This window comes from Pongo pygmaeus, chromosome 9 (assembly GCF_028885625.2).
Source record: "Pongo pygmaeus isolate AG05252 chromosome 9, NHGRI_mPonPyg2-v2.0_pri, whole genome shotgun sequence".
NCBI lineage: Eukaryota > Metazoa > Chordata > Mammalia > Primates > Hominidae > Pongo > Pongo pygmaeus.
Genome location: NC_072382.2, coordinates 132,723,956 through 132,751,877, shown reverse-complemented (window position 1 = coordinate 132,751,877; position 27,922 = coordinate 132,723,956). Strand labels below are relative to the sequence as shown.

At 43.5% G+C, this 27,922-nt stretch overlaps 1 protein-coding gene across 2 annotated transcripts in view; it reads left to right on the top strand.

Moving 5' to 3' along the window:
• The first annotated feature begins 1,405 nt into the window (after positions 1-1,405).
• Positions 1,406-27,922, top strand: part of SNX19 (sorting nexin 19) — a 41,626-nt gene continuing 15,109 nt past the window's right edge. The window contains exons 1-8 of one of the 2 annotated variants that reach the window (XM_054438703.2): positions 1,406-3,671; positions 6,160-6,298; positions 7,572-7,672; positions 7,809-7,928; positions 9,872-10,002; positions 11,288-11,384; positions 11,876-12,056; positions 14,586-14,715. In XM_054438703.2, the coding sequence (XP_054294678.1) occupies positions 1,998-3,671; positions 6,160-6,298; positions 7,572-7,672; positions 7,809-7,928; positions 9,872-10,002; positions 11,288-11,384; positions 11,876-12,056; positions 14,586-14,715 (2,573 nt within the window). In that variant the 5' untranslated portion in view covers positions 1,406-1,997. Of the gene's footprint in view, positions 3,672-6,159; positions 6,299-6,352; positions 6,481-7,571; positions 7,673-7,808; positions 7,929-9,871; positions 10,003-11,287; positions 11,385-11,875; positions 12,057-14,585; positions 14,716-27,922 lie in introns of those variants that run through there. The other variant, XM_054438705.2, reaches the window with a different exon arrangement.

The window sequence follows — 27,922 nt, the reverse complement described above, 5'->3', positions numbered from 1 at the left end:
GGACACTGATCCTAAATCAAACCATTTGCTTTAGAAGTGATTAATCATAAACTACGGATCACATCTAGATGATGGCTTCTTTTGTATTCAAAGGAAGTCTCTGCCCCAACAGCAGCAATGGACGAGATGGGAAGCTGCAACGCACTTCTTGTTGGCAGAGTTCTGGGTTGGGATTTGTTTGAAGATTCCTTTAAACATCTAGGTAGTAGTCCTTGATGATGAAAGACTGCTTACAGCACAGAGAAGGTGGACGAAGGGCAACCACGAGCAGCTCTGTGCAAATGATGCGCATCCTATGCCTAAATGGAAAGGAGACCCACACTGCGGGCACAGCTCCTAGGGCCCAAGGTGGATATGGAAGCTGGCTTCACGCAAAACTGACTCTAACATTTTTTACACCTGGTCTGTGCTTCCGATATTTTGTCTTCCTATAGGTTCCTGTGTAGACAAGTGAAGTCAAATTTGCTAAAACCAAAAACAATCCAACATAGAGCATATTCCAAAGCAAATATATTACAGGATTATCTGAAAGGACACCTCTATCTCTGCTTTCCTTTCCTATGTTTTTGGGGATGATAAGGCGAGAAGAGATAGAGGTGAATAGAAACCCTCATCCTTGAAGACTCAGCATAAAGGCACCTTTTCTGTGAGCTTCTCCTTAACCATTGCAACCCACAGTGATCTTTCCTTCCCCTGAATTCCTATAAGATTTTGTATTTTACTATATCGCACGCTGACTGGCTTATTAGATAGCCAATCGCGTTCAAAGCGCTGGCCTCCCAAGTTAGCAGGAGGTCCTGGAGGACAAGAGCTGCTTCTATTCGTCCACCCTGCGTCTCGCATTGAAGACAGCAGATGCACAAAATATTTGACTGTTTGTGTAATGCCACCAGCAGATAACCCGCAATCACAAATTTGATTTTGTGATACAGTATATGAAATGTAAAACATAAATCTATCTCTGTATTGTTTTATGCCTTATATTCTGCAATTCCTGACAACAAATGAGGTAGGCTGTGTACTGGGGACGCGGGGTACCGGCTCTAGGGGAAACCGGGTAAATGTGAAGACACATCAGGCCAATGAAACTATGTCTCCATGAAATTAAAATGAACCGGATTATTGACAGCGTGCCTAAGCAGTAACGGACAGGCTTCATTTAATAACCAGAACTAGGACGCGTTTTAAAGCGTCTGGAAGTCTGGGTCTTGGCGGTGATTGCTGCGGCAGCTCTGTTTTGCGGCACTTCGGGAATCTGCGCCAGCTCTTGGCGAGCACGCGCCCAGTGCGCGCTCAGGCGCAGGCTCAGAGACTACCGCGCGCAGGTGCCGTCGGGGCGGCTCCTCGCCAGCAGAGGGCGCCGGGCAGCGCCGCTCCTCGGGGCGCGCGCGACCGCTCTCCCAGCATGCCTCGCTCCCGTCGACGTCGACCCGGAAGCTGTCGCCGGCGGCCGGCCGGCGGTCAGCCTTAACACAGGCCGGGCTGCGGAGCGCAGTCGCCCAGGTTTACGGCGGCAGCGGGCCGAGGCCCCCGGAGAGGACCGCGATGAGTCCACTTCAGGTCGGGGCTGAGTGTGGGCGCGCGGTTCCCGGCGGCGTGTGACCCAGTCTCCGCTAGCCGCTGCCCTCTGCGTGTGTAAGTGTCCGTGGGCCCCAGGGTCCTGCACCGCCCGCCCCGAGGCCCTGCAGCGCCAGCTCCGAGGCCCCGAAGAGGCCTTCCGCCTGGGGCAATATGAAGGCCGCAGAGTGTTCCTCCAAAGCCACACCTCAGCTGGAAGGGGCGAGTTCGAGGGCTCTGTTAGTGGTAGCCATGGGGAGACGCGGAGCTGCAGCTGTCGCTCTGCAGTGCCTGTAGGACTTTGAGGGCCCGGAGCCCCGGTTCCCTGAACAGCACCCAGATCGCCCCATATCTGAGACACAGTTCATGCGCCCCTTCCCTAACTCTGAAGTAAAATCTTGAGGGCTGTCATCTGGGGAAGCCACCTTGTCCGTTCAGCCATGAACACAGAAACAGTGCCACCATTCCAGGAAACTCCAGCTGGATCCAGCTGTCACCTCAATAACCTGTTGAGTAGCCGGAAGCTGATGGCTCTGGGGGTCTTGCTTGGCTGGCTCCTGGTCATACACCTTCTGGTCAACGTGTGGCTGCTGTGCCTTCTGTCCGCATTGCTAGTGGTGCTGGGAGGATGGCTGGGCTCAAGCGTTGCTGGAGCGGCTTCAGGTCGACTGCACCTGGAACGCTTCATCCCATTGGCCACCTGTCCTCCATGCCCTGAAGCAGAAAGGCAGCTGGAACAGGAGATCAACCGCACCATCCAGATGATTATTCGAGATTTTGTGTTATCCTGGTACTGTTCCGTGAGCCAGGAGCCAGCCTTTGAGGAGGAAATGGAGGCAGCCATGAAAGGGTTGGTCCAGGAGCTTCGGAGAAGGATGAGCATGATGGACACTCATGCTCTTGCCCAGAGTGTTCTGACTCTCTGCGGTTGTCACCTGCAGAGCTACATTCAGGCAAAGGAGGCCACTGCAGGGAAGAATGGTCCAGTTGAGCCTTCCCACCTCTGGGAGGCTTACTGCCGGGCTACTGCCCCACATCCTGCTGTGCACAGCCCCAGTGCTGAAGTCACCTATACACGTGGCGTTGTGAATTTGTTGCTTCAAGGGCTGGTGCCCAAGCCCCACTTGGAGACTCGTACCGGACGCCATGTAGTGGTCGAACTCATCACATGCAATGTAATCTTACCACTGATCAGCAGGCTGTCAGATCCTGACTGGATCCACCTTGTACTCGTGGGTATCTTTTCCAAGGCCAGAGATCCAGCACCCTGCCCAACCAGTGCTCCCGAACAGCCCTCAGTGCCCACATCTCTGCCACTGATTGCTGAGGTAGAGCAGCTTCCAGAAGGGAGAGCTTCTCCAGTAGCAGCCCCAGTATTCCTAAGTTACAGTGAGCCAGAGGGTCCTGCAGGCCCCTATCCAGAGGTTGAAGAAGGCCACGAAGCTGTAGAGGGAGATTTGGGTGGGATGTATGAAGAAAGAAAAGTAGGAAACAACTCATCTCATTTCCTACAGCCAAATCTTCGAGGTCCCCTGTTCTTATGTGAAGACTCAGAGCTGGAGTCTCCACTGTCTGAACTGGGCAAAGAAACCATCATGCTCATGACTCCAGGCAACTTTCTCTCTGACGGGATTCAGGATGCCCTGTGTGCCCTAGAGGGTTCCCAGGTTCTGGAACCCAAAGATGGTGAGGCATCTGAAGGAGCAGAGGCTGAGGAGGGTCCAGGGACAGAAACAGAGACAGGCCTGCCAGTCTCCACACTGAATTCCTGCCCAGAGATCCACATCGACACAGCAGACGAGGAGATAGAACAAGGAGATGTTACCGCCTCTGTTACAGCTTTGCTGGAGGGGCCAGAAAAGACCTGCCCCTCACGGCCCTCATGCTTAGAGAAGGATCTCACTAATGATGTGAGCTCCCTTGATCCTACTCTGCCACCAGTTCTGCTTTCCTCCTCTCCACCTGGTCCTCTCAGCTCAGCCACCTTCAGCTTTGAGCCCCTAAGCAGTCCCGACGGTCCAGTTATCATCCAGAACCTTCGTATCACTGGCACCATTACAGCCCGAGAGCACAGTGGCGCTGGATTTCACCCATACACACTCTATACTGTGAAGGTAACAGGGTTAAAGCTGTGGGTGCTCACCCGGGCTAGGAGTGGGTTTGAAAAGCAGTCAGTGAAGCAGATGTTCTCGGGGGAGGGATGCTGTTAGTTTGAAGTGGTTCTTTCAGTAGGCATCCATCTCTGAATGGTCTGAAGCTAATGTGTAAGGCAGAGTAGCATTTATCCTGTACTCACACAAACAAATCCTGGAACCTCAGGGCTGCTAGAATGCTGAGGGTTATATTTTCAGTGGTTCCCAAACTTGGCTGCACCTCAAAATCACTTGAGCTGCCTTTCAAATATACAGATTCTGACAGACTCTGATGGATTCTGTATGAGAATTTCTAAGGAGGGGTCCCTGGATTCTCTATTTTATTTATTTTATATTTCAAATAGAACTCTCCAGATAACATGGAGTCAGCCTGTCCTAAGGCCATCTTGGGGGAATTGCCTCTCTAATCCAACCAACCCTCTTCATGTTATCTCTTGTCAAGTTGTTCCCAAGTCTGGTTACACACCTCCAAGAGTCAAAAACTTGCTATCTTCTGAGATAGACATAGGTAAATAACCTACCTTCCTAAAACAAAGTACAAAATGTACCAGTATTTTGAAAAATAAATTAGCAGGGAAGAAGTTTAGAAAGAAAGTTCTTGGACAAGATCCTACCCATTGGATTTTACTTGCCTTCCACTTGAATTTCTCTCATTTGAGTCCACTAGCTACCACCAGGGACAGCCTGCTTGCTACACTCCTCCAAACCCCCAATCCAACTAAGAGGGAAAAGGCCTTCCTTGATCTGCTCAATACAGCTGCATCATGACATAGCATTTTAGAAAGTAACATTATGACATTTTCAAGTAAGACAGAATGGAAGTAATTAGAAATGCATATGTGTGAACACACAGACACACACTCCTTATAGGCAAATTGTAGAAGTACAGATGTCTGGTCATAAAATAACTGAGGCTAGCCTCAAACGACTGGTATAATTTTATTAACATTTTCCTGCCTTTTTGTTCTAATTCTGGATGTCCCTGTGCCATGCACCTTTCTCACATTTAAGTTTTGGCTTCTGGTTATTTCATCTTTTTTTAATGACTGTTCGTATACTGACATTAAACAGCAGGTTTTTTCCCTCCTCAGCAGAAAAATTAAGTTGATGGATAGAATGTTTAAGTTCACAGTCTTTCTCCCATTATTTGTTCTTTTTTGTTGTTGGCTAGATTTTGACATCTGCTACTGCTTCAATTAAGCATTAGAAAAGAGTAAAGTAAAAAATTAGGACAAAGTAATACAGCCAATTATGAGTAGTTTGAAATTGGGTTTAGATTTTTATATGGACATATAACTGATTTTAAATTGTATATCAATATTATTATACTTTCTGATAGTAAATAGTTTTCAGTTTATGTGATAGAAGTAACCATAACGGTGTTGAAAATTGGCCCTCGAGGAGCAGCATATTCCACAGAAAGCCTCATAGTTTCAAATGCTCCAGGCTTGAGAGCCCTACCCTGAATGCCACCTGTCGATCTTACTTGGTCTTTCCTTCTCAGTGCTGTTCTGAGGGACTGCTTTGCTCACATCAGCTCATAATGAATACCTTGTCTCCAGAAAATTGTAAAGCACCAGCCACAAGTCCCACCAAAAAGGAGGTAGTTTTTTCCATCTCTTGCCCACAGTATACCTCAACCAAAAAATAATAGCCTATTCCTAATGAGAAGGCACACATATATACTTCTCCCACGTTTCATTGTGTCTTAACTACCCTGTGAAGAAGTGTGCCCACATGCTGAGTTGCAGATTCCATGCTATCCGTGGTATTCACTCTTTGGGGAACATGAGGTGTAAGTCGTCTTTTCCGCATACCAGCCCTCTAAGCTTAGGAAGACAGTGGACTTTGACCCCTCATCACATCTCCAATTTTCATGTGACTTCTGTGATACAGATGATACGTACTTAGGAAAAATTCAGTTTAGCTCTAAGAATAACAGTTAGGAAAATCTGCCTGAAACAAAACAAATACCCTTTAATTTATTCCAGATAAACAAATGATTTTTCTCTGCTGTTTGGATTACTTGTTCTTCCCTTAACTAATATAAATAATCACGGGAGAGTACAATGGAAAAATGGTTTGCCCCTTATAATGTTTAGCCCTGTAATTTAAAGGTGATAGAGGCAGTATCATTTTTATGGATGTTATGCCTTCTATTCAAATATTCATTTGAAAAATAGTTATGTGGCCATTTTTATAAGTAAAGAAAGTATCTGGGAGAGGGAGCTTTCAGATGAAAGTAGTAGTGTGGAGGAGTGAAACTCATTTCTGACTTTCTGAGCAATTAGATATAGGAGGTTCTGGAACAGAATAGGAACATACTCCCTCCCTTTGTTCTTAGTTTCGTACTCTTGCTATGTGGCCATTGACCAAGTAGTCAGTAAAGCCAAAATAGAAGATTGCTGAAACCCGGCTGATTCAGTCAATCAATTTGTGCATTGAACAGTACGAGACAGCCCTTGACGGTGAAAAGAGCAGCGGCCTGCAGCAGCTGGCCTACCACACTGTGAATCGTCGCTATCGGGAGTTCTTGAATCTGCAGACCCGTCTGGAGGAGAAACCAGATCTACGAAAGTTCATCAAAAGTCAGGAGTTTCCCCAACCCCTACTGCCCGCTTGCTTCCCACGTCGAGCCACCCTGATTGGCCTGTTGGTTTATGGGAGGGATTGGGGAGGAGAATGCCATTTCAAGGTTCTCTGCTCCCTGGGTTTGCTTCAGGAGCTTTGAAGTTTAGTGCTAGACAGCAGCAATCACATTCTTTCAGAGGTAGTCCTTTACTGCCAACTACTTTGTTCTGGAGCCCCATCTAGTTTAAGATTAAAAAATAAGTGTTCACATTTCCACCTGTGCCTGTAAGTTAGTGTGAGGAGTTAAATTAACTTTTCCAGATTCATAGATTGATGGTTCTTAAATATTAAAATATTACACAGCAGTTGTTGCCACCTTCTTTCCTTTAACACCCAGATCTTTTGTGTGCTGTTTGACAACTCTCAGGCATGGGGGACTTTTTTTTTTTTTTTTTTTTTTTGAGATGGAGTCTCGCTCTGTTGCCCAGGCTGGAGTGCAATGGCGTAATCTCGGCTCACTGCAACCTCTGCCTCCCAGGTTCAGGTGATTCTCCTGCCTCAGCCCCCAGAGTAGCTAGGATTACAGGCGCCCGCCACCATGCCTGGCTAATTTTTGTATTTTTAGTAGAGATGGGGTTTCACCATGTTGGTCAGGCTGGTCTTGAACTCCTGACCTCAAGCAATCCACCCACCTCGGCCTCCTAAAGTGCTGGGATTACAGACGTGAGCTACCACGCCCAACCAAATTTTTTTTAATGTAATAAAATTTCACTCTTAAGAATTAGTAACTGGTTACTTTGTTTTTTAAAAATGGTGATGATTACCCAAATAAACAGTTTAATAAGTTTGGGCATAAATTATGTATTTTCTTTCTTAACACAATAGCTAATACTGAGCCAAGCTTGAAAATACGTGCCAGGTTCTCTCCTAAGCACTTTACACGTGTTAGCTCTTTTAATGCTCCCATCAGCTTATGAGATAGGTGCCCTCATTATCCTCATCTTATAGAAGAGAAACAGAGTCAGAAAGATAACACAAATGGCCTAAGATCATTATTATAGTAGGGATTGAGCCCAAATTTAAACCTGGGTCTCTGGACTTTAGAGCCCTCTCTTGTAACAATTTAGTGTTGTATGGATCATATGGATCATATGTATATTTGGAAGTCCTGAAATTGGTTTTTTTAATCCAAGGAAATATATTCAATAGTTCTGTTTTCTTTATGTGTTTTATATGGAATAGCTCTCTGTGAATGTTAAATGAGTGAATATTTTGATTTTTTTTTTGAAGATGTGAAGGGTCCTAAAAAGCTCTTTCCAGATCTTCCATTTGGAAACATGGACAGTGACAGAGTAGAAGCCCGTAAGAGCCTCCTAGAATCATTCCTAAAGGTCAGCATCCTTCTCTTTTGGCCTTGTTCTCATTTTAACCTGGGTGTCTAACCCCAGAACACCCAAGCCAAGGTGGAGAGATTTGGGGACTGGAATTTCTCTTTAAAATTTGTGTGTGTGTGTTTTACTTTTGCAGCAACTCTGTGCCATTCCGGAGATCGCTAACAGTGAGGAGGTGCAGGAGTTCCTTGCTCTGAACACAGATGCTCGTATTGCCTTTGTCAAGAAACCATTTATGGTATCTAGAATAGACAAGGTACCAGCAGGGCCACTGTGCTCAGCTTTAGTTTTGATCTATAAATGGGGAGGATTCATCAGAATGGAGGCAGTGCTTGAAAAATAAGAGCAGTATGGTGTGGGAAGGGGCAGCACAGAGGCTTCAATAGAACATGGGCTTAAATTGTCAAGACCTGTTGCCAAATATTGGTTGAATCATCAGCTTGCTGAATCACAGGGAACAGCTGCTGGGAAACAGTACCCCAACACTCTTAAGTATACACATATCTCCTGGGGGTATTATTATATTGTTGCACTGTTGGAGGCATGTAAAGATTGATCTGTGTCTTCACAGATAGCTGGCGTGAGGGGTGGTCTTTCAGAGGGTAAAGTTCATTTCCAGTTTTGGGTCACCCAGGAAAGAGAGTCTAAGGCAGGACCTGAGGCTGGATTTAGAGTGGTGTCATGGTTCTCTGCTAGAGAACAGAGTATGGAGAGAATTGTATCTTTTTCAAGAGGTTATCTCAGCACCTGTGGAGATGGTGGAAGAAGGACATTTGTGTAACATGTCAGAGCTTGTAAGCAGTGATTACCAACTGATATGAGCATCTCTGGGGCAGATGTCTGAGGCTTATGTTTATCAAAAGTGATATGTGTTTTATAGAGCTGGGAAACACTGACGCATTGGTGGAAGAGGAGCCTCCTTCTTCTCATCTAGTCTTGGAGCAACAAATAAAATAGAATTTCATGTAGTAGGTGTTAGGGGATATCCGCTGCTATGGAAAAAACTACAAACTAAAAAGGGATCAACTGGGTAAATGCCCAGACTTCCATGCAGATGTCGTTCGTCCATTATTTCCACATCTACTTACTGGATGCCTGTTTTGAGCCAGGCACTCTGCTAGTTGCTGTTCATACATCAGTGAATGAGACAGATGAGGACCTCCCCACCCTCACAGACTACAGTTCTGTGATCCTGGAAAACAAGTTGTATTTTCTAAGCTGCATTATCTAAATTCATGCATCCTCAGTGTTGTTTCCCTGGTTTGTTCTCCCCCAGTCTTTACTGTAGTCTGCTGACCACTCTCTTCAGCCTTGTCTTGGCTATGCTGGCTTACTCCTTATGGAGGAATACCACAAGAATGAGTCAAAGAAGGCATGGTGCTGCTCTGAGCCAGCAGTGTTCATTAGCAAGAAGCACCAGAGGAAGAGTAAATGTTTCATTCTGTTTCTTTGATAGTTTAAGGTTTTGTTTGTACATTGTCCTTTTTCGCAAATATCTGTATGTCATTTTGCCATTCTGAAGAAATAGAGGTTATTCTTAATCTTCAGTGAGGATTATTTTATTTGATCTTTATGAGTAGATAAGTTACAACAACTCAACTCCAGATATCTTAGTTTTGACCTGAGTGATTTTTGTTATTCTTTCTGTACCTAAAGAAGAGACATTGTTTGAATTGACTAGAAAAACTGATTGTTTGCTCTGTGTAAGTTACTCTAAGCATGTTAATATTACCTATGCCCCTAAACTGTATTTTTATTTTTGATCATCTTCTTCACTCTTCCTTTCTGTTTATACTCCTACCTATGTACTTCCACTGATGCACTTCTTGACGAAGGTGTTATCGATTCAGAAACTAGAAATCACTTTTTTACATAAAAAGAAAGAAATTGAAAAATACATCACCAGCCCGCAGAACTCTTAGGTTTTTATTTCTCTCACTATTGGTTTTGGCTTCTTTTCCCATGGCATTGTTTGTTTTACTCCTCAAGGAAAAAGATTTTTATGGCCATGGAAAAAAGGAAAGATAGTTGTCACTAAGTCATTAGCTGGTATTCGACCTTCCTACTGGATAAGGCTTTGCTAGATAGCCTGGCCCCTCTCCTCGTCCTGTTGCATAAAGTGCTGTGAGGCAACTGCTTGCTTGGCGGTTTCCAACTGTGGATGTGGATGGACTGACCCTGCACCTCTGATCCCTGCAGATGGTGGTGAGTGCCATTGTGGACACCTTGAAGACAGCGTTTCCTCGCTCTGAACCCCAGAGCCCCACAGAGGAGCTGAGTGAGGCCGAGACCGAAAGCAAGTCCCAGACAGAAGGCAAGAAGGCTAGCAAGTGAGAAGCCCTCAGTTACCCAGGGACCTTTCCCCAGTTCTCAAATTGATCCCCCATCCTTAGCCAATGCTCACCCTATTCTCAAGCCCTAGAGGGTTGAGACCCACCTAGAGGAGGTGGGTCGGACATACCAGTTTTTAGGCAAACCTAGACCCCAGGCTCCTCAGTGCTCCACCCGGAGGAGCCTGCGGTGCTGCAGAGGCAGCACTGCTGAATGTTTGCTTTTGCCATGGGAACCTGGGGCCCAACTGACCAGGGATGTTTGACTAAGAGGAATATTCTCTTTTGACTAGGATATTCTCTCTTCTATTTTCCTGGAAAATTGAGATGTTTCTTTCCTACTAAGAATTAAGGCTTATAACTGAACTCTGTTTGCCATCATTTCTGGAAATCTTGGCTCAGAAGTTGCATATATTAGCAATAAACAGGAAAGGGCTAGAATGGAAACCTGCAGGGCCTATTTTAGTAACTGGTTGACTAATGCTACTCTCTCCTGCACTAGGGCCCTAGCTGTTCCCTGGTAGCATTCAAAGCCAACATGTGGCAAGCAAGGGCACCACATGTACCCTTACTGGAAATTTCATCTATATCTGGGTCCTTATGAAGAAAGAGAGAGCATCTGTGTGTGTGTATGTGTGTTTGTGTGTGTGTGTGTATGTATGTGTGTATGTGTGACTGTCTGTCTCTGTGCTTATGTTTCGTGGGCCAGCAATAACAGACTAACAGCACCTAACCTTTTCTTAACTGGGCCCATAATATTGAAGGATGACCATGATACCTGTGCTTATGAGTCTCTGTCCCTTGAAACATTGATGTTATCACTTGCAGTTCCTTCTCTTTTTTTATTTGGAACACAAGGGGAATAAATGGATGTCCAAAAAGGATACACCGTGAATAGCAATAATAAAAACTTGCTCTATGCCACCTGTCTGTTTAATCTTCAGCAAATTTTTAATGAGTGCCTAGTATGTGTTAGCTAATCTATCCTGTGGGAATATAACCATAATACACACTGATGCCAGTTTTACTTAGCAGAAGCCATTTCACAAGTGCACTGTAGACATAGCTTAGTGTATGCGTTACATTATCTATTAAGAATTGCCAGAATATACATTGTTTGGGGGATTGCAGGGCCGAGTCTTTCCTGGCAGCTCTGACCACAGTAAGCTCCCCAGAATAAGTATGGATATTCTTGTTGTGATTTATTATCAATACTTGCCAGCCCTTACTGTGGGGCTCAAGGCCATAAATTACATCCTGTTTCTGCTCTTTGTTTCTGTACCAGGTCCAGGCTGAGGTTCTCATCCAGTAAAATTTCTCCAGCACTAAGTGTGACTGAAGCACAAGACAAGATTCTTTATTGTCTCCAGGAAGGCAATGTGGTAAGAACCAAAACCCAGAGAATGTGAGGCAAAAATATCTGAGATGTTGGTCCTGCAGTTACAGGCAGTTGAGATATTCTCTAAAGTCAGAAATGTCCTGCTAAATGACTTAATCAACATTTGGATCTCCAACTTTTATGCTAAAAGTATTTTCTCTAAGTGGTTTGGAATTCCTATCAGTTCTGGGTTGGCAGGTTGGCTTCTCAACCATGGTGGGTTTCGGATAATGGATGACAAGATAAGAAAGAAAGCTGGTTCCTGGAAAAAAAAATGGATGACCAAAAATGTGTGCAGAAATGATAATCCCAGGGCAGGCCTGTTTTACTTGCAACTTGGGTAAAAAATAAAAGCTTTCCTAAAGTAGTCATAGCATCAGCTGGGTTTTATACCCCAGGTACTTACACAGGGGAGAGGCAGGGAAACCTAGAGTGCTGCATTTGCTCCCCTACTGTCAGCATTCCATATGTGATATGCCACTGGCTATTTTTTAGGAGTCTGAGACTCTATCCATGTCTGGGATGGAATCTTTTATTGAAAAACAGACAAAGTTACTGGAAATGCAGCCAACAAAAGCCCCAGGAAAAGATCCTGAACAACCTCCCAAAGGACGTGTGGACAGTTGCGTGTCAGATGCAGCTGTGCCAGCCCAAGACCCCGGCAACAGCGATCCAGGTGAGTGACGAGGTCTCTGCTCCCATGGAGAAGGGAGCCAGGGTGGCACCCACTTGGGACTTGGGATAGTTGGAGTTTGTAACTTTGATTTCTGTCCCATTCAGCTGAGCATGCCATGCGTTGAACTCCATTGTTGGAGGTGCTGTGTTGGGGCACAGAGATGAGTGGGACATAGTTGCCACAGCGGAATCAAGCAGCAGAACAGGGCACAAACACAGGGAGTTCTAATCCAGCAGGATGAGATCATGCTGATAATATTGATAGCTCATTGAACTTATTTTTGGCATGCTTTGGCGTATCAGACTCTTGCATTTCTTTAGAAACTTTCTTCCCTTAGTGTCTCAGTTTCCTGGTTTCCTTCATGCCTTTCTGGTGGCTTCTTAGTCCACTTTGTTGGCTCCATGATCCACCTGCCGGCGCTTGATTTTTGGCTCACTGTTCTTACTCTACACACTCTTCCAGGGTGACCCCAGCTGTACTGTTGGCTTCAGCTCTAACACGTGTGTGGTGATGCCTTAAATATTGAATATTGTGTATCTTCACCTGGATATACCATAGGGCAACTGAAATGTAATGTGTTCAAGATGGAAATTGTCTTTTTTCCCCAGATCTATTCTTTTTATCTTTATTTACTGCCATGGCAGATGATACCACCTAGTTACCCAACATAAAGTAGGGAGGGAGAAGAGGTGAAAGCTCTCCTTCCTCCTTATATGCATTGGAGGCAGAGCAATTTTGCCTTCCAGGAGAAGAAGAGCAGATGTGTACTCTGTAGAAGAAAAATTCAAAGCCCTAGATATTAATCAGTATGTGTACTGAACAATAACTTAAAATAAGTATACCAGTTCCATCAAGATAAAGCCCTCTGTTGAGAATAAAAGATCACAAAATCTTGGATTCAAAACTGGGGAAAAAGCTGATTTCACTATTCTTTCTGAGGTGCCCATGAACAAATCACCTGACATCTGTCCTGAGGGCCTCAATTTAAGTCTGTGAAAAATGGGGTTGACAGCCCCATCCCTTCACACATATCTCACAGTTAACTAAATGAAGTGATATGACAGTGAAAGCATCAGAGAACTGTCAAGAGACTGTAAAGATGGCGGGGGGCAGGGACAGTGTGGTAAGAATATCATTCTAGGCAAAGTCCAGCCTGTACATGTTGAACATCATATCTCTAGAGGGATGGTTTAAGCCTGAAACCCTTCTTCTATCTCTGAGAGACTCAAAATGCTCATATGATTATAAAAAAAAAATCTACCATTTTCTTTAAGAGGACTGACTTGGTGGTACCTTGTTTGCTTGCTTATTTTTCACTGCTGTAACTAATTGTTACCACGTGGTGGCAGCTCCAAGCAAATGCTAAACCTGAGAGAATCATACAATTGAGGACTAAGGCTCAGGATGATGCTGTCTCCCAAGGAATGCAATATCCCATCTTTGAGAAGATGATTAGAAATCAAACAACATATCAGCTCCCAATCCTTGCAATACAAACAGAAAAGAAAATATGTATTATATGGGGTTAAGAGGGAAGTATGATTCAGTTCTAGTAGATCTGTCCAAATCAGAAGTCATTCATGTTCAAGGAGAGCTTGGGCAAGGTGACCCAGAGAATATCCATTTGTGCTACACTAACAGAGTCATTGTTGATATTACTTATAATATTAATCACAGCAGTGGCACCAGATATCTCACATCCATTCTGTAACATCACATACTTGGAGGCAAATCAGAAGTGACATTGGAACCCCAGGACAGGTTTAAACAACACATGCTTCCTTCCACAAAATACATTTGTTCAGGAAACCTTAGTTTAGCATGGGTATAAGCTCATTTGTGGCCCTTACAGTCTTTGAAACAGGAAAGAATGTAGTAATTGTTATAGCGTTTTACCAGAGGTGTGGTGTTCTTCCTGGAACCACATGTTATCTCAAAATCAGACTGAAGCCTCCTGAATCCTAACCCCACAGCTCTGTGTAATGGAGGTTTTTCAGGAAAGTGAATGCCAACTCTTTCCCCACTTCTGCCACAGTGTTTCCATAATGCTTTGTGGGGGCGAGTGGAATGCAAGGTTGGAAAGAGAGGAGGCCTTGCCGGTTACACTTAGTCACTAGTTGTGATTTTCTTTGGAACAGAAAGTATTCAGCATCCTGGGGAAATACAGAAGAAATAGAAACTAAGTAGGCAAAATAAGTGCATGTGTATATATATATATATACATATATATATATGTTTAGAAGATATATATAATTAGAAGATATATATATATATCTTTTAAAAACATAGAAACATTTATTAGGTTACAATATCAGGAACATTAATAAAAATTGTAAAGAAATGCTGAGCCTGTCACTGAACCTTGTAGATATGAGTTAAACATCTTTTGATTTGAGTGTAGAGGGATTGCAAAAATACCAGGTGATTGGCATGAAGGTAGAGAGACACAGGTGCCACCCAGTACCTTGAAAGATGTTCCTCAAGTATGGGTCTCTTCTGAGTTACTCTTGATGCCATTTTATCCCTCAGGAACAGAGACAGAGTTAGCTGACACAGCCCTGGATCTGCTCCTCTTGCTACTAACAGAGCAGTGGAAATGGCTGTGTACCGAAAACATGCAGAAGTTTCTTCGTCTTATCTTTGGGACCCTAGTTCAAAGGTAAGACTGCTGAATTCTCCCTCACATCAGAATCTCAAATTGCAGAGAAGGTGGATGCGATGCTGAATAGTGTCCAGGGAATCTGCAGCCATAAGAGAAGATAGATTCTCTGTTACAGGGGTTATAGGGATGAAAAATGCCTTGAGAGTATCAGAACGCTTTTATTAACTACCTTGTTGTCTACAATTTGAAAGTATCTGGTTCTGTAAGACTTCTGGCATAATGTACTGAGTTGCAGACACTGTGTGTGATCCTAAAATACTTAGCTGAACTCTTCCTCCTCTCAATTTTCCACCCAGTTCTATCCTCCAGCCCTGCACCTCTCACTTGGTTATGGTGGACATTTGTCTCAACTGACATTATGTCATCACTGTGATGATAAACAGTGGGAAAGAAAAGGAGAAAACAGATCAGTGCTCTTGAAATAAAGATTGTTTTCTCTGAGAGGGGCATAAATATTCACAGCTGAAGTACTTACTGACACAGGATGGTAAAGAATAGAGGGAAATTTGGATTTGCAAGTTGGCTTTTCTAATCCAGTCTTTGTAATCCTCACACCATTTGATCTCCTGAAAGATTTGTACACAGGTGGAGTTTTTAGCTGCTGACTTTCTAACTATGGAACTGATGTAAGCTTTGCTAACCTGAAGTAGGCCAGAAACACTCTCTCTGAGCCAGGCAGACACACGTAGTGCTTGGGTTTTGGCTACTCTTGTTTTGAACTCCCTCTTATGAGACATCCTGGCACATCCCAAAGTAAGAGGAAGCCAAATGCTGACCTTCTCTTAGCATGAGGCTCATGCTAACAGGTCACTCAAAAAATACATCCTTATAAAAAAGAATTATGTATCTATTGTTTACCAAGTGGAAAAGTGATTCACAGCAAGCAATTGAATCTCCCTTTTGTAAGTTCCATGGCAGTTCCATGGCATCAGGGAGCTTTAATAACATTGAATCCTACAGAGGCCAAGTGAAAGAAGACGACGCACGTCTATATTTGCTAAGCGCGTGTCTACGCCAGCACCCAATCTCCACTTACATGGATTTTTTATAGTGCTCAAGGGAGGTAGGTAGCCTCATTTTACACAATGAGAAAATAGAGCTTGGCAAAGTCAACTAACATGCCCAAGGTCATCATTAGTAGCACGCTTAGAATTTTTAACCAGATTTGTACAACTTCAAAGCCAATGTGGTTTCTTCATGTATCTTGTAGCCTTAAGACTGATCTCCAAGTGAAACCTACATATAAAATGCGGACTGGTCTTTGTCCCTTTAAGCTTTTCCCCTTGTTCCTACTCAGTATTCAGCCCTGCCACTAGAGTGCCTTTTTCTGAAAAACAAATCTGAACATATATTCTGCACTTAAAATCTTTCAGTAGTATCCTATTATCTACAAAAGTGGTTTTTCCAATATGTGTCCTAGAGTTCTAGGGTTCTGCAGAGTGCTTCTGAAGCCAACTTAGAAGCTCAGGGAAAACTGAGTGGACCATGACCCAACCAAAGAAGTTCCACTTTGATCAGTTTAATATGCTGGGGCTCTAGGTAAGGTTTTGTTTGAAAAGGGGCTCCACTCTGTTTAAAATATGCATTTATTTCTTTATATTAAAATTCCCCCTCCTTTCTTACTTGGCATGATCTGGTTTCAGTCTTATTTTTCATTTTCCACCATGTAAACGTCCGTCATTGCCCGAATATTCTGTGGTCTTTTACCCGCAGGCCTTTGCTCATCTTCCTGTATCCGCCTTCGAATGCTCTTTTTCCACCTGTTATTTCCCTGTTCCTTCCCGTGTTCCTAACTTTGCTCATCTTCCTGTATCTGCCTTCGAATGCTCTTTCTCCGCCTGTTATTTCCCTGTTCCTTCCCGTGTTCCTAATTTTGCTCATCTTCCTGTATCTGCCTTCGAATGCTCTTTCTCCCCGTTATTTCCCTGTTCCTTCCCGTGTTCCTAACTTTGCTCATCTTCCTGTATCTGCCTTCGAATGCTCTTTCTCCACCTGTTATTTCCCTGTTCCTTCCCGTGTTCCTAACTTTGCTCATCTTCCTGTATCTGCCTTCGAATGCTCTTTCTCCACCTGTTACTTCCCTGTTCCTTCCCGTGTTCCTAACTTTGCTCATCTTCCTGTATCTGCCTTCGAATGCTCTTTCTCCACCTGTTATTTCCCTGTTCCTTCCCTGTGTTCCTAACTTTGCTCATCTTCCTGTATCTACCTTCGAATGCTCTTTCTCCACCTGTTATTTCCATGTTCCTTCCCGTATTCCTAACTTTGCTCATCTTCCTGTATCTGCCTTCGAATGCTCTTTCTCCACCTGTTATTTCCCTGTTCCTTCCCGTGTTCCTAACTTTGCTCATCTTCCTGTATCTGCCTTCGAATGCTCTTTCTCCACCTGTTATTTCCCTGTTCCTTCCCGTGTTCCTAACTTTGCTCATCTTCCTGTATCTGCCTTCGAATGCTCTTTCTCTACCTGTTATTTCCCTGTTCCTTCCCGTCTTCCTAACTTTGCTCACCTTCCTGTATCTGCCTTCGAATGCTCTTTCTCTACCTGTTATTTCCCTGTTCCTTCCCGTGTTCCTAACTTTCCCTCTTCTTGTCTGCTTGGCCTACTGCAAAACATTTTTCATATATTAAGCACAAAATGTCATTTATTCTGTGAAACCTTCTGTAGCATCTGCTCTCTTTCCCCCAGAATTAAGTAGTCTTCTTCTCTAACTTGCAAAGTTTTGATAATAATACTTACCACAGTGTGTTTATATAAATGATCTGCCCAAAATATCAGTGTTACCAAGCTTGAGAAACCCTGTGTAGACTATTAGTTCTTTAAGGACCGGAACTAGCTTTGTCTCTCCAGCAGCTTATACAGGGCCTGGACATAGTAGGTACTCATTAAATATTTAATAAAGAAACAAACATTTCCCTTCCCAGTACCTTTACACTTGAAAGTATAGTCTCTTTAGTTTTATTCTGTCACCTCTGGATGTCACTAATTAGGCCTTCATTTCTCTTCTTCTTTTTTTGGACTTCCCTTTGCTAATCTTCTAAGTGGTTTAAAAAAACAAAATGAGAATATCCCAAAACTAGCTAGTATGTGATCATTAATGACCCCTTCTCCTTGAGGTCATTTACATGACAGATTGGTTTCAGAACATGAGAAATTATTCAGTATGAGGATAAAAGTGTAGATGAGTTAGGAGAAATTCAAAAAAGATTGAGATCCTTATATAAAACGGGTAGGAAAAAGTTTGCCTGAAGTTTGAATAACTCAGAATATTCAACAGTTTGGGCTAGTCCAGATAAATGAGAAATACCTATATTCTGGGAGTTAGAGAATGATCACAGAAGTACTATTTCATGTAGCGAGGGCGCTGGGAGATCTAAGGCAGAAAAGTTAAATACGAGGGAAGCAAGCTCCAGGTGCATGGCAGATATGGAAAAGACAGGGCTCATTTTAGAGTTCAGAGCAGAGGCTGTGAGACTTCTTTCTTTTTCATTTTTCATATATTGAGGATAAAATGTCAACATATGAAATATCAGTGAGATGGGATTTCATTCTGTCGCCCAGGCTGGAGTGCAGTGGCACTCACTGCAATCGTAGCTCACTGTAACCTCCTGGGCTCAAGCCATCCTCCCACCTCAGCTTCCCAGGAAGCTAGGACTACAGGAACACACCACCATGCTTGGCTAATTTTTTTAATTTTTTGGTTGAGATGGGGTCTCACTATGTTGCCCAGGCAGGTTCCTCACCTTTCCATTCCTATCCCTGACACTCCCCAACTACAATCACAACTCCAGTGAGCTGGGTAAAGTCTGGTGAATGAAGACTAGCAAAACCCAAATGTAGCTCATGCCATAAAGGAAATGAGGGAGAGGGCTTACAGCTGAATTTCCGTTGACTTTCTCCTCTTTTCACATTCTGACTTTTTGTTTTTTTGTTTTGTCTTATTCTGTTTTATGGAAAAGCATCACTATTGTGATGGGAAAAGTGGGAAAACTCTGAATATATTTGGTGAATTTGAATGAAGCCACTGTGAATATTGTGCAAGAACAGAATTTTGTGGCTAGTTGCTTTTGAAAAACTTGTTGTAACTATGGTCTGTTATCTTTGGTTCATTGTACATATTTCCAGGTGAAGATGTTTTATACATGTTCAGTTATCTCATATCCCTTCCTGTCAACAAGTTCTTATATCTAAGAATCCAACTTTATCCTTAGCCCATTTGGTTTTGTATTAGCTGCAATAAAAATAGGACCACATCTGGTTAGCAGTCTCCTCACCCAAGCTTCCACAGACTAGCATTAAATGAAGAATCTCATACTTCTCTGTTTGAGGCCATTCATGTATCCCTACAAATCATTTTTCCCATCTTTTTAAGGACATTTTTGGCCCTCGTCTGAAGTACCTTATAGCTGGTTTCACAGTTTTCCTGAAACTTCCTTAAGATAGGAAGCTAGAAGTCATGATATCTAAAGAAAGAACCGATTCTTCCACCAGAGCTTCCAAAGATCTGGCACTGGTGGCCCATGGTCTCATACCTGCAAGCACCGTGTGCATTATAGACATGGAGCTAACTCATTTTAGCAATCAGAGTGTAAACGTTGATAATCTCATCAGCATCAGCATATTTGCTGTCCAGCAAATGTTTATCGAGAGTTTACTTAGTGCAAATACTGTACCGAATACTACATGCACGTGCTGTTCAAAAGCCGCAGTTACTTTTGCACCAACCTAATACCATTTAATTCCTCCAAAAGTCCTGCGAAAGCGATATTATGACCCTCATTTTAAAGACAAGGAAACTAAGATTTATAAAGAATGTGGGTTATCTAGTCAAAATCACAGGGTTAATAAATATCACAAGCAGAATTTGAACCCATGTTTTTGTGATTAATAGCTGTGATGATTGTCTAAATTTCAGGATCAGATCTTTGCCCTGCAATTCAGCAGGATAAAAGCCAACCCAAAAATCTTTGTCTCCAAGTACTGGAGATTATCAGGCAGTTTGTAGAATCCAAACTGCATCTCCATATCTACACACTTGCAGCTAACCTAAGGGCACTGCTACAGTCTAAAGGCAGCCCATGTTACTGTCCCTGGGACAGTTGCAGGTTTTAATTTTAAAAAGTGGTGTATGCATTGCTACATGCTTCAGCTTTATTTGCTTTGGTAAGCCAATATGCTGGAAACTTGACATCTCCAGAGCTGCAGCACCTCTCCACTGTACCCCCTGCATCTCCCACAAGAGGCATGATATGAGGTCCCGTTGTCTCCCATCCCCATGACTGCTGCCTAGGAGGCTACATGTTTGCCCTCCCTGAAACCACGGGTAGCTGAACCATATGCTTTTGCAGGGTGCTTGGGTTCTCTTCCTTTAAGTTCCATGCTTAAAAGAGCAGGATAGTTGGTGTTGGTGCCACACGTGGTACTGCCACTTCTCTAGTTATTTAGAACACACTGCAGTTTGACCATCGGGGATGCTATAGTCACCAGATTTGAGTGCATCTCCTCCTTAAAATGTCCTCATTTTCCAACCTCCAGTATTATTATCCCCAAGCAGGCAAGTTTATTCCTCTGCTTCCAACTTTGTGTACCCATCTTGCAACTTTAAAAGACCTATGTACATTACTGCCTTGGATGCCATAGACTTCTGTCAAATTGTAAGCACACTCTCTATCCTGCAAAGGAAAAAAAAAAAAAAAAGGCGTAAGTTCGACCTCATAACTCCTCCTTCTAAGCCAAAGTTGGAAGAGCTCTGATCTGAGCCAGGCTTATAAATCTCCCTTGATTGTTGATGATGTGGAGAGAAGTGGGAGGGGAGCTGAAGAGAAGTTAGATGCCCAAAAAAGGCATTGTTAAGTCAAAGGGAAGTCTTGCATGCATGTGCGCCTAACCTCATGTGTCAGCTTCTGTGCTGGGAACATCCAATTATGTAACAAGAAGCACTCCTTATTTGGAATGAGAGACAAAGGGAGGGGAAGGGGAGAGCGGGTAGCAGTCTGAGCCAAGGAGCAAATCCGGCTTGTGCAAACTCTGCTCATGCCCGAAAACAGAAGAAACTTGAAAATATCTCTGCAAACATCAGAATCAGATTTAGCAAATTGGGCAAGTACTCAGAGTTAGACTGGGCTGGAGGGAAAGAGGAGAGATACACTGTGCTCCACTGATGGTAGGGGGTTAGGAGCAGGAAGATCCAGCCAAGGTAAGGGGTAGGATTGGTATGGAGCCCTGATGGAAAGTGAAGGAATGAGAAGAAGCTGGACCGGCGCCCTGCCTGAACACCCAGAGCAATGCCATGATAAAAATAGGAACCACGCCAGCAGCAGAATGCGTGAATGCCACGTCCGCGGCGCTGCCCTCCCCATGGCCCCGACGATGGCATCAGACCTGTGTCAAAAGGGCAGCAGACACATTCCTGGCATCTGCGTCAGGATTTCTCAGTTAAAGAGGGAGTGTGTGTATGTGTGTGTGTGTGTGTAAGATAGAGACAGAGAGTGTGTCTGTGTGTGTTGGGGACGTGGGAATGGAATGGCTTGGCAGAAAGCTGGGGGAAAGGTTCTGGCAGAGGAGAGTGTGAAGTGTGTAAAGTTAGGGAGTATATAGAGAGGAAGAATGAAAGAAAGGATGTGCAGGTTTAAGGAGTCCAACAAGCAGGGGACCCAGGAGAAACTTGATGGCAAGCTCTGGACCTTACACCAGACCTTGGAATCACTTTCTTAGAGAAGATGTCTCTCTGTAAACCGTCCCTAGGAAAGGTCAGGAGAGTTGTGGCAGAATCTGGGAGCACTGGAGAGTGCTGTGCTGCAAGGCGCAATGTCCATCTCCCCTAAGGACAGTTGGGAAAGGTTGACCATGAACGCTCTTGCTTCCGCTATTCTCTTAGAACGCTCCAGAATCAAGGTGCTTTCTGAGTGGAACTCTACTTCAAGGGCCTCTTTCTTGGTGGGCATGTCTAACTAGCAGGTGGATAACAGTTCTTTGTGACATTGGTTATTTCTTAAGAGAACTTCCAGGTCTGCCACCAAAAGGGCACAAGTAATTGCAATGGGAAAGGAACTGACGTTTATTACAATATTAACACCAGGAAAGCAGCTATGTACTGTTTATATTAGTGTTCAGTTCTATGAGATAGACATATAGTTCTACATTTCATAAGTGAAGAAAATTACATTCAGGTAAAATAACGTTCCCAAAATCATAAAAGTCGTAACAACCACACCTTAAGATTCCACTTAAGTCATCCTGGCCTCAGAGCTCATGTGTTTCCCACTGCTCTGCCCTGCCTCGCCTCCGTGCAAGCTTTCCTGCAAAGCAGTGGCCACTAGAACTGGGTTCACCTAAAAGTTCCCTTGCCGTATTCCCATCTAGCCTCTCTTGCTTTCCATCCGGCTGGTCTCAGGGACACATGCATCTGATGGTAGCATGTAAATTACTTTTGTCTGCATATTCTGATTTTATTTTTAAAGCACTTCTGAGCCAGAGATTGTCTCTTAGCCATCTCTATTTACATCCTATTCACAATCAGGAAAAGATTATCAACGTTAAGACTCAGAGTTTCTCAGGAAGCATAGATTACAATTTTTTCCTTTGCTGTGTAACTTTTTCTTCCAGTTCAGCTCTGATGCCTGGCTATGTCTTATACCCGATCTCTTCCTATGGATAGTTTTTCTAGAAATACGCATACTTTTGCAAGACCCCCAAATACAAAATTAACTCAAGCTCAGTCTTCGGAATTCTCGGTTATTTTCTGGCTCTCCAATCATTGGCTTGGGCTGTTTTTAGAGATGCTGAAATTAATTTTTCTCATTGATGACTTTGCTCAGATTGTACTGTGGCTCCTTGGGAAGGAGTACTACTTGTCTCAGGCCTCTTCCATTAGGCCATGCCAAAGGGAAGCTCTTGACTGCTATATACTGGGCCAGGATGGGCCCTAGCAGTTATGAGTGGTCTGCCTGTCATATTTCTTGGGTGTCATTTATTCTACACCCATCTTAGGATGAAGACATCATGCCTTTTGTGTCATGTAGTGACAGTCTCTACTGGAATATATCTTTGAGATTGTAGCAGGTGGATGGCAGCTGACAGCCGTGTGCCTGTGCATTGCATTTGCATTTCTGTGTGTGTGTGCTCTTGAAGTCTCATATACTCAAATAGAGGTACAAAATTGCTCATTGTAAAAGTTAACAAAAAACAGAATATCATGAGGTATTTAAGCCTCAGAGCCTTTTTTTCCAAGTCAGGTTCTTGGTGTCTCTTGCCCATCTGTGACTGCAAACAGGAACCTAAGATTTTGACATTTTGGTGACAGCTTTAGAAGGTATGTCAGCATCCTGAGGGCAGGGACTGTGTGTTATTTACCATTATATCTTCAACACCCAGCCCCATACATAGAAGGCACCTAATACATTTGTGTCAAATAAATGAACACAGAAGATCACACGTCATTCTACTGGAGGCAGTCCCTCTGCTTATCAATATTAAGAATCTTAGGGGTTCCCCAATAGTGCTGGGGGACCAGAAGCAAAATGAAACTGAATCTTTCATTCCCTCCACACAGGGCATACCCAGATCTTCAGTTAATTGGGGAATTCTGATTCCCAGAGCCATGGTACGGCCTAAGCAAAGAGGTTTGGGGGCCCTTCAGGCCATCTCCCATTCTAATGGCTCTCTCCTTTCCAAAGAGTGCAGCGCCCCTCCCCAACCTGGGCCTCCCAGTATGAAGCCCCACCAAGCCTGCCCTCTCTGGAAGCATCTCCTGCTGTTGTACTTTCTCCACCTCTTTCCTTCCACATGGAAAGCGAGAACTTGGACTTTGAAGTCAGATCTGAATTCATATCTTGCTTTGAGGCTATGTGACTTAGAACAAACCACTTAACTTCCTTTGCCTGTTACTGTCGAAATGGGAATCATAGCCTAGTGCACAAAGTTTTTTGGGGGGATAAGAGATAATTTAGAGGTAAATGTTAGGGAGGCTTTATAGAGGAAGGTATAATAGCTAGATCTTGTGAGATAGGTGTCATTTAGACTGGTTTAGGCTAAATAATATTCTAGACACTAAGACATTTTTAAAATAGGAGGAGGGGCATTCTACTTTCAAATAGAAAGCAATCTGGAATATTTTTAGCCAGCTTCTTTCTGAATGTGTGTTGCTTTTGTTGTTTCAAATAGGTGACAAAAAGCCTACCAAACTCCTGCTGCATGGCGTGGGCACAGGAATTCTCCCTGTGGGCACCAGGTGGCGCTGCAGGTTAAACAATGCCATTCACTGTCCTTTGAGGAAGACCTGTTTGTTTTGCAGTTATGGGTCCCCTGCCCTGATGTTGATACAGCAGTATTGAAGCCATTCCCTGGTTGCTCCACGGTTTAGAGGCCACTTATCTGCCTACTGCTTAGTGCCAGTGACTTTTAGATAAGCCCTGTTTCTTTCATCTTTCACCCTTCTTCCTTCTGCTGTAATGCGTCTTCAGCATATGCTTGCTTCTCTGAGTGGTGTGGATGACCAGAAGTTGCCCCTTTGAGTGGATCCCACCCACTAAAAATTCAGTGCTGGAGCTGATTCATTCAGAACAGAGTGAGCAGAACAGAGTCTGTGGTGATGAGACCAGCTAGACATCTGAATTGTAAGAATTTTGTCAATATTCTCTATAAACTACTTGGACCTATATTCAGGGTCTCCTGTGATCCTAAAATCTTATACATTATGTATTCACTAAGTTGGAGATTGTCAGTGCTGAATAGCCTCGATGTTAGGAATCTTATCAACCTGTTACATAATCAAGGACATTCCCTATTGCTTTCGGCCATGGATGGAGACCATTTGGCTCTCTCCCATTAACCTGGTTTTGGAGAAGCAACCATATGTTAATCCTTACTTTTGATCTTTACCTCTGTCCTTGCAGGCTTCTCCAAGTGCCCTTTGGAGAAGTAGAGCTATTTGGTACTGGAGCAGGGAGAGAGTTGGGTAAATTGGTGGGAAATACACTTTAGCTCTAATATAATGCTGGCTCCGAAAGATTTCTCGGGGAGAATTCAGCCTTCCTGGGAGGGAGGCTGGTGTGCAAATACAGCATCAAGATAAGTTCCTCAACACCTGCCTCCTCTCTCCCCCAAGTTTCCTTTTTGTTTTTTTCCAGTTTTATTTATTACTCCTCTGTGTTTTCTACCCATAGTCAGTGCTCCCAAAGTTCCTGTTCTGTGGAGATTCTGGAGTTGCCACTTCGGTGTCCCTACATCCTTCATATCAGGATAGATGGCCTTCTACTTGGAAAGGCTTTACAATTCAGCCTGTAGACAGGAAACTGGAAATACTTTTGGGCTCTTGTACGTCAAGGTGATGGTGTTAATGGTAGTCACTTTTCCTTCTCCTCTACAACCCTCTCAGTGTTTTTTCTCTTTGTTTATCTTGGGCATCTGCTTCTCATATATGCATTCTTTATTCTCCTCAAGGCTGGTCTTTTCCAGCCTCCTCTAGCCATTTTCACAGCATAATTTGAAGTCCTACCATGTCTGCTGATTTAAATAAATGCCTAATAATTTTCTTCCAAATCATGGCTGAGCACACTCAAAATCTGTTATCTGTAATATTTGCAGAAATTTGGAGGTCAGCCCCTTCTGCGAGCACATAATTACTTATCACTTCTGCCTCTTGCAACCCTTCCCTTCCCATCCTCCTTTCCTGTGGTGGGGGTTCTATGTGCAGAGCAGAACAGGGAGATCTCCCTGTGAGGTAAAGCCCCCGTGAACAATAGGGACTCTGGTTGTCAAGACAACCACTAAATTACTGCCTTCGTCTCTCTTTTGTGTCTTGCCTTTCTTCCTGGTGCTTCAGCACTAAGGGTTTTGCTCCCTCTCCCTGCCCTTTCCCCTCCACGGACTCAATTTTCTTCTGAATGGGTGGCCATTTTAATTACCTTCCCCCTTCCCCACCCCACCTCTCTGCCCTTGCCCTTGCTGCTGAGAAAGGCAGGGTCAGGATAACTACCTGGGGACTGAGAATGAGCCAGGCTTGCTGTTCACATGGGGACAAGGAAAGAAGAGACAGAGACATTTTGGATCCTATAGTCTCTGCAGTGAAAGTTTTATTGTTTGGTATATGGAGGTCTGGTTTTAGGAAGGATTCAGAAATAGAGTTTTCATATTATCCAGAACCCCCTGAGGCCTCTTCCCAATTTTCTTAACTACTCAGTACCAAATGCTTTACCGGTTTCAGCATTTACTTCCCTGAGCCTGCCAGGAAGAGTAAGCTTTACAAGTGAGAAAACTGAGGCATGAAATGCAAAGCCTGCTCCAGATCCTGCCACCATTAGTTCCCTGAGCCTGGTTGAATTTTTAAAGAAGGTCTGAAGTAGTCTTTTTCTCTTTTACATGTGCAAACACACAAGCACTTTTAGAAATACTTTTTATTTTTCTTATTTCATCTTGATGATAACTTTGTGAAAAAGGCAAGGCAAGAATTTGCCCATTTTATAATGAAGAAAGCCAGAGCTCAGAGAGTTTGTTCAACTTTTATGTGGTTAAGCCAGGTTCAAACCTGTCTATCGCTCTTCAGTGTTATTTTTAAAGTCTGTCAGTCCTGATTTTCTCAGAACTGGATTATAGTATGTCGATAGCAACATAGTATGGGGCCAAAAAAAGGTTGACTTGAAAGACTTCAGAGGCACACTAGATTTGTGTATAGAAAACTTTCAGATTGGCTGGGCACAGTGGCTCATGCCTGTAATCCCAGCACTTTGGGAGGCCAAGGTGGGCGGATCATTTGAGGTCAGGAGTTTCAGACCAGCCTGACCAACATGGTGAAACCCCGCCTCTACTGAAAATACAAAAAAAATTTGCCGGGCATGGTGGCGCATGCCCTTAGTCCCAGCTACTCGGGAGGCTGAGGCAAGAGAATCACTTGAACCCAGGAGGTGGAGGTTTCAGTAAGCCGAGATTGCACCACTGCACTCCAGCCTGGGCAACAGAATGAGACTGTCTCAAAAAAAAAAAAAAAAGAAGAAAAAAGAAAAAAAGAAAAAACTTTCAGATTGAAATCTTAAACATGTCACAATACTCAAATATAGAAATTTTTAGAGCTTTCCCTTTACAATCAGTCTTATTTATCCTAAAAATACACAGTCCGCAAGTGTCTTTTTCTCATTCTACATTTGTTAGAAAGGTAACCTGACCTTTGCTTTTGGTCTTTCCTCCCCGATTCTGCTACCTTCCTCTCTTCTTTTCTTCTTACTAGTTTCAAATAATGGGTTGGAATCAATTCGATGCTGCTCCGTCCATCAGAGGCATTTCCCAAAATACAAGTGTGACTCATAGTCCTTATAACCCCCCTTTGCTTTTTGTTTGACTTTCAATCTCTTCTATCCTCTGGGCCTATTTCCCAGGAAAACTGACCAAACATAAGCTACTGGCAGCTGTCTCTCTCCTCTAAGATTTATAGTGTGAGATAAGAAGCATGGCTGACCCACTCCCTTGCCTTCCAGCTCTCTTCCCTTCCAGAGGAATGCATAGCCAGATGTGAATGCCCATTTCATGGATTATTCTTAGTTCTAGATCACCTGACTTATTACCTTGCATACCCGTTACAACATCAGCTCTATCGCTGGTGTATTAGCCCACAGTTTCATTTCATTATTAGCCTAAACAAAAGATTATTAGGAAAGTAAATCTGCCAGACGTGTATATAAACACATATGGAATGCCAAATACAAAGGATTTTTATATTGTCCATGATATTTTAAAATCTATAATTGTCTTCCTCCGTAAGCATGAATAATTAAGAGCTCAGTGTTTTTGCTGTTGTAAGTATTGGGATGTATGCTTTCTGCAGAACCTATTTTGAACTGTGTGCCATGCTTTAAGACCAGTGTTTGTCCCATATACAGCATGAATTCACTTAGTAACCAATATTTATTGATTGCCTTCTCTGTGGCAGGCACTTTGTTAAGTGATCAAAATACAAAAAAAAAAAAAAAAAAAAAAAGACCCAAAACCCCTACCATAGGAAGTGTGATATCCAATTGGAGGTGCAAACTTATAAATAGGAGTTGTAGTATAAAATCAGTGCTTTGAAAAGAACTCTATATGTGATTCAGAGAAGAGATTTATCAATTATGAGAGGTCCAGGGAAGGCTTATAGTAGATGACATCAGAGATGAGATGTAAAGAATGTGGGGAGTTGCCAGCAGACAGTGAGAGAGAGAGCGAGCATTCAAGGCAGAGCAG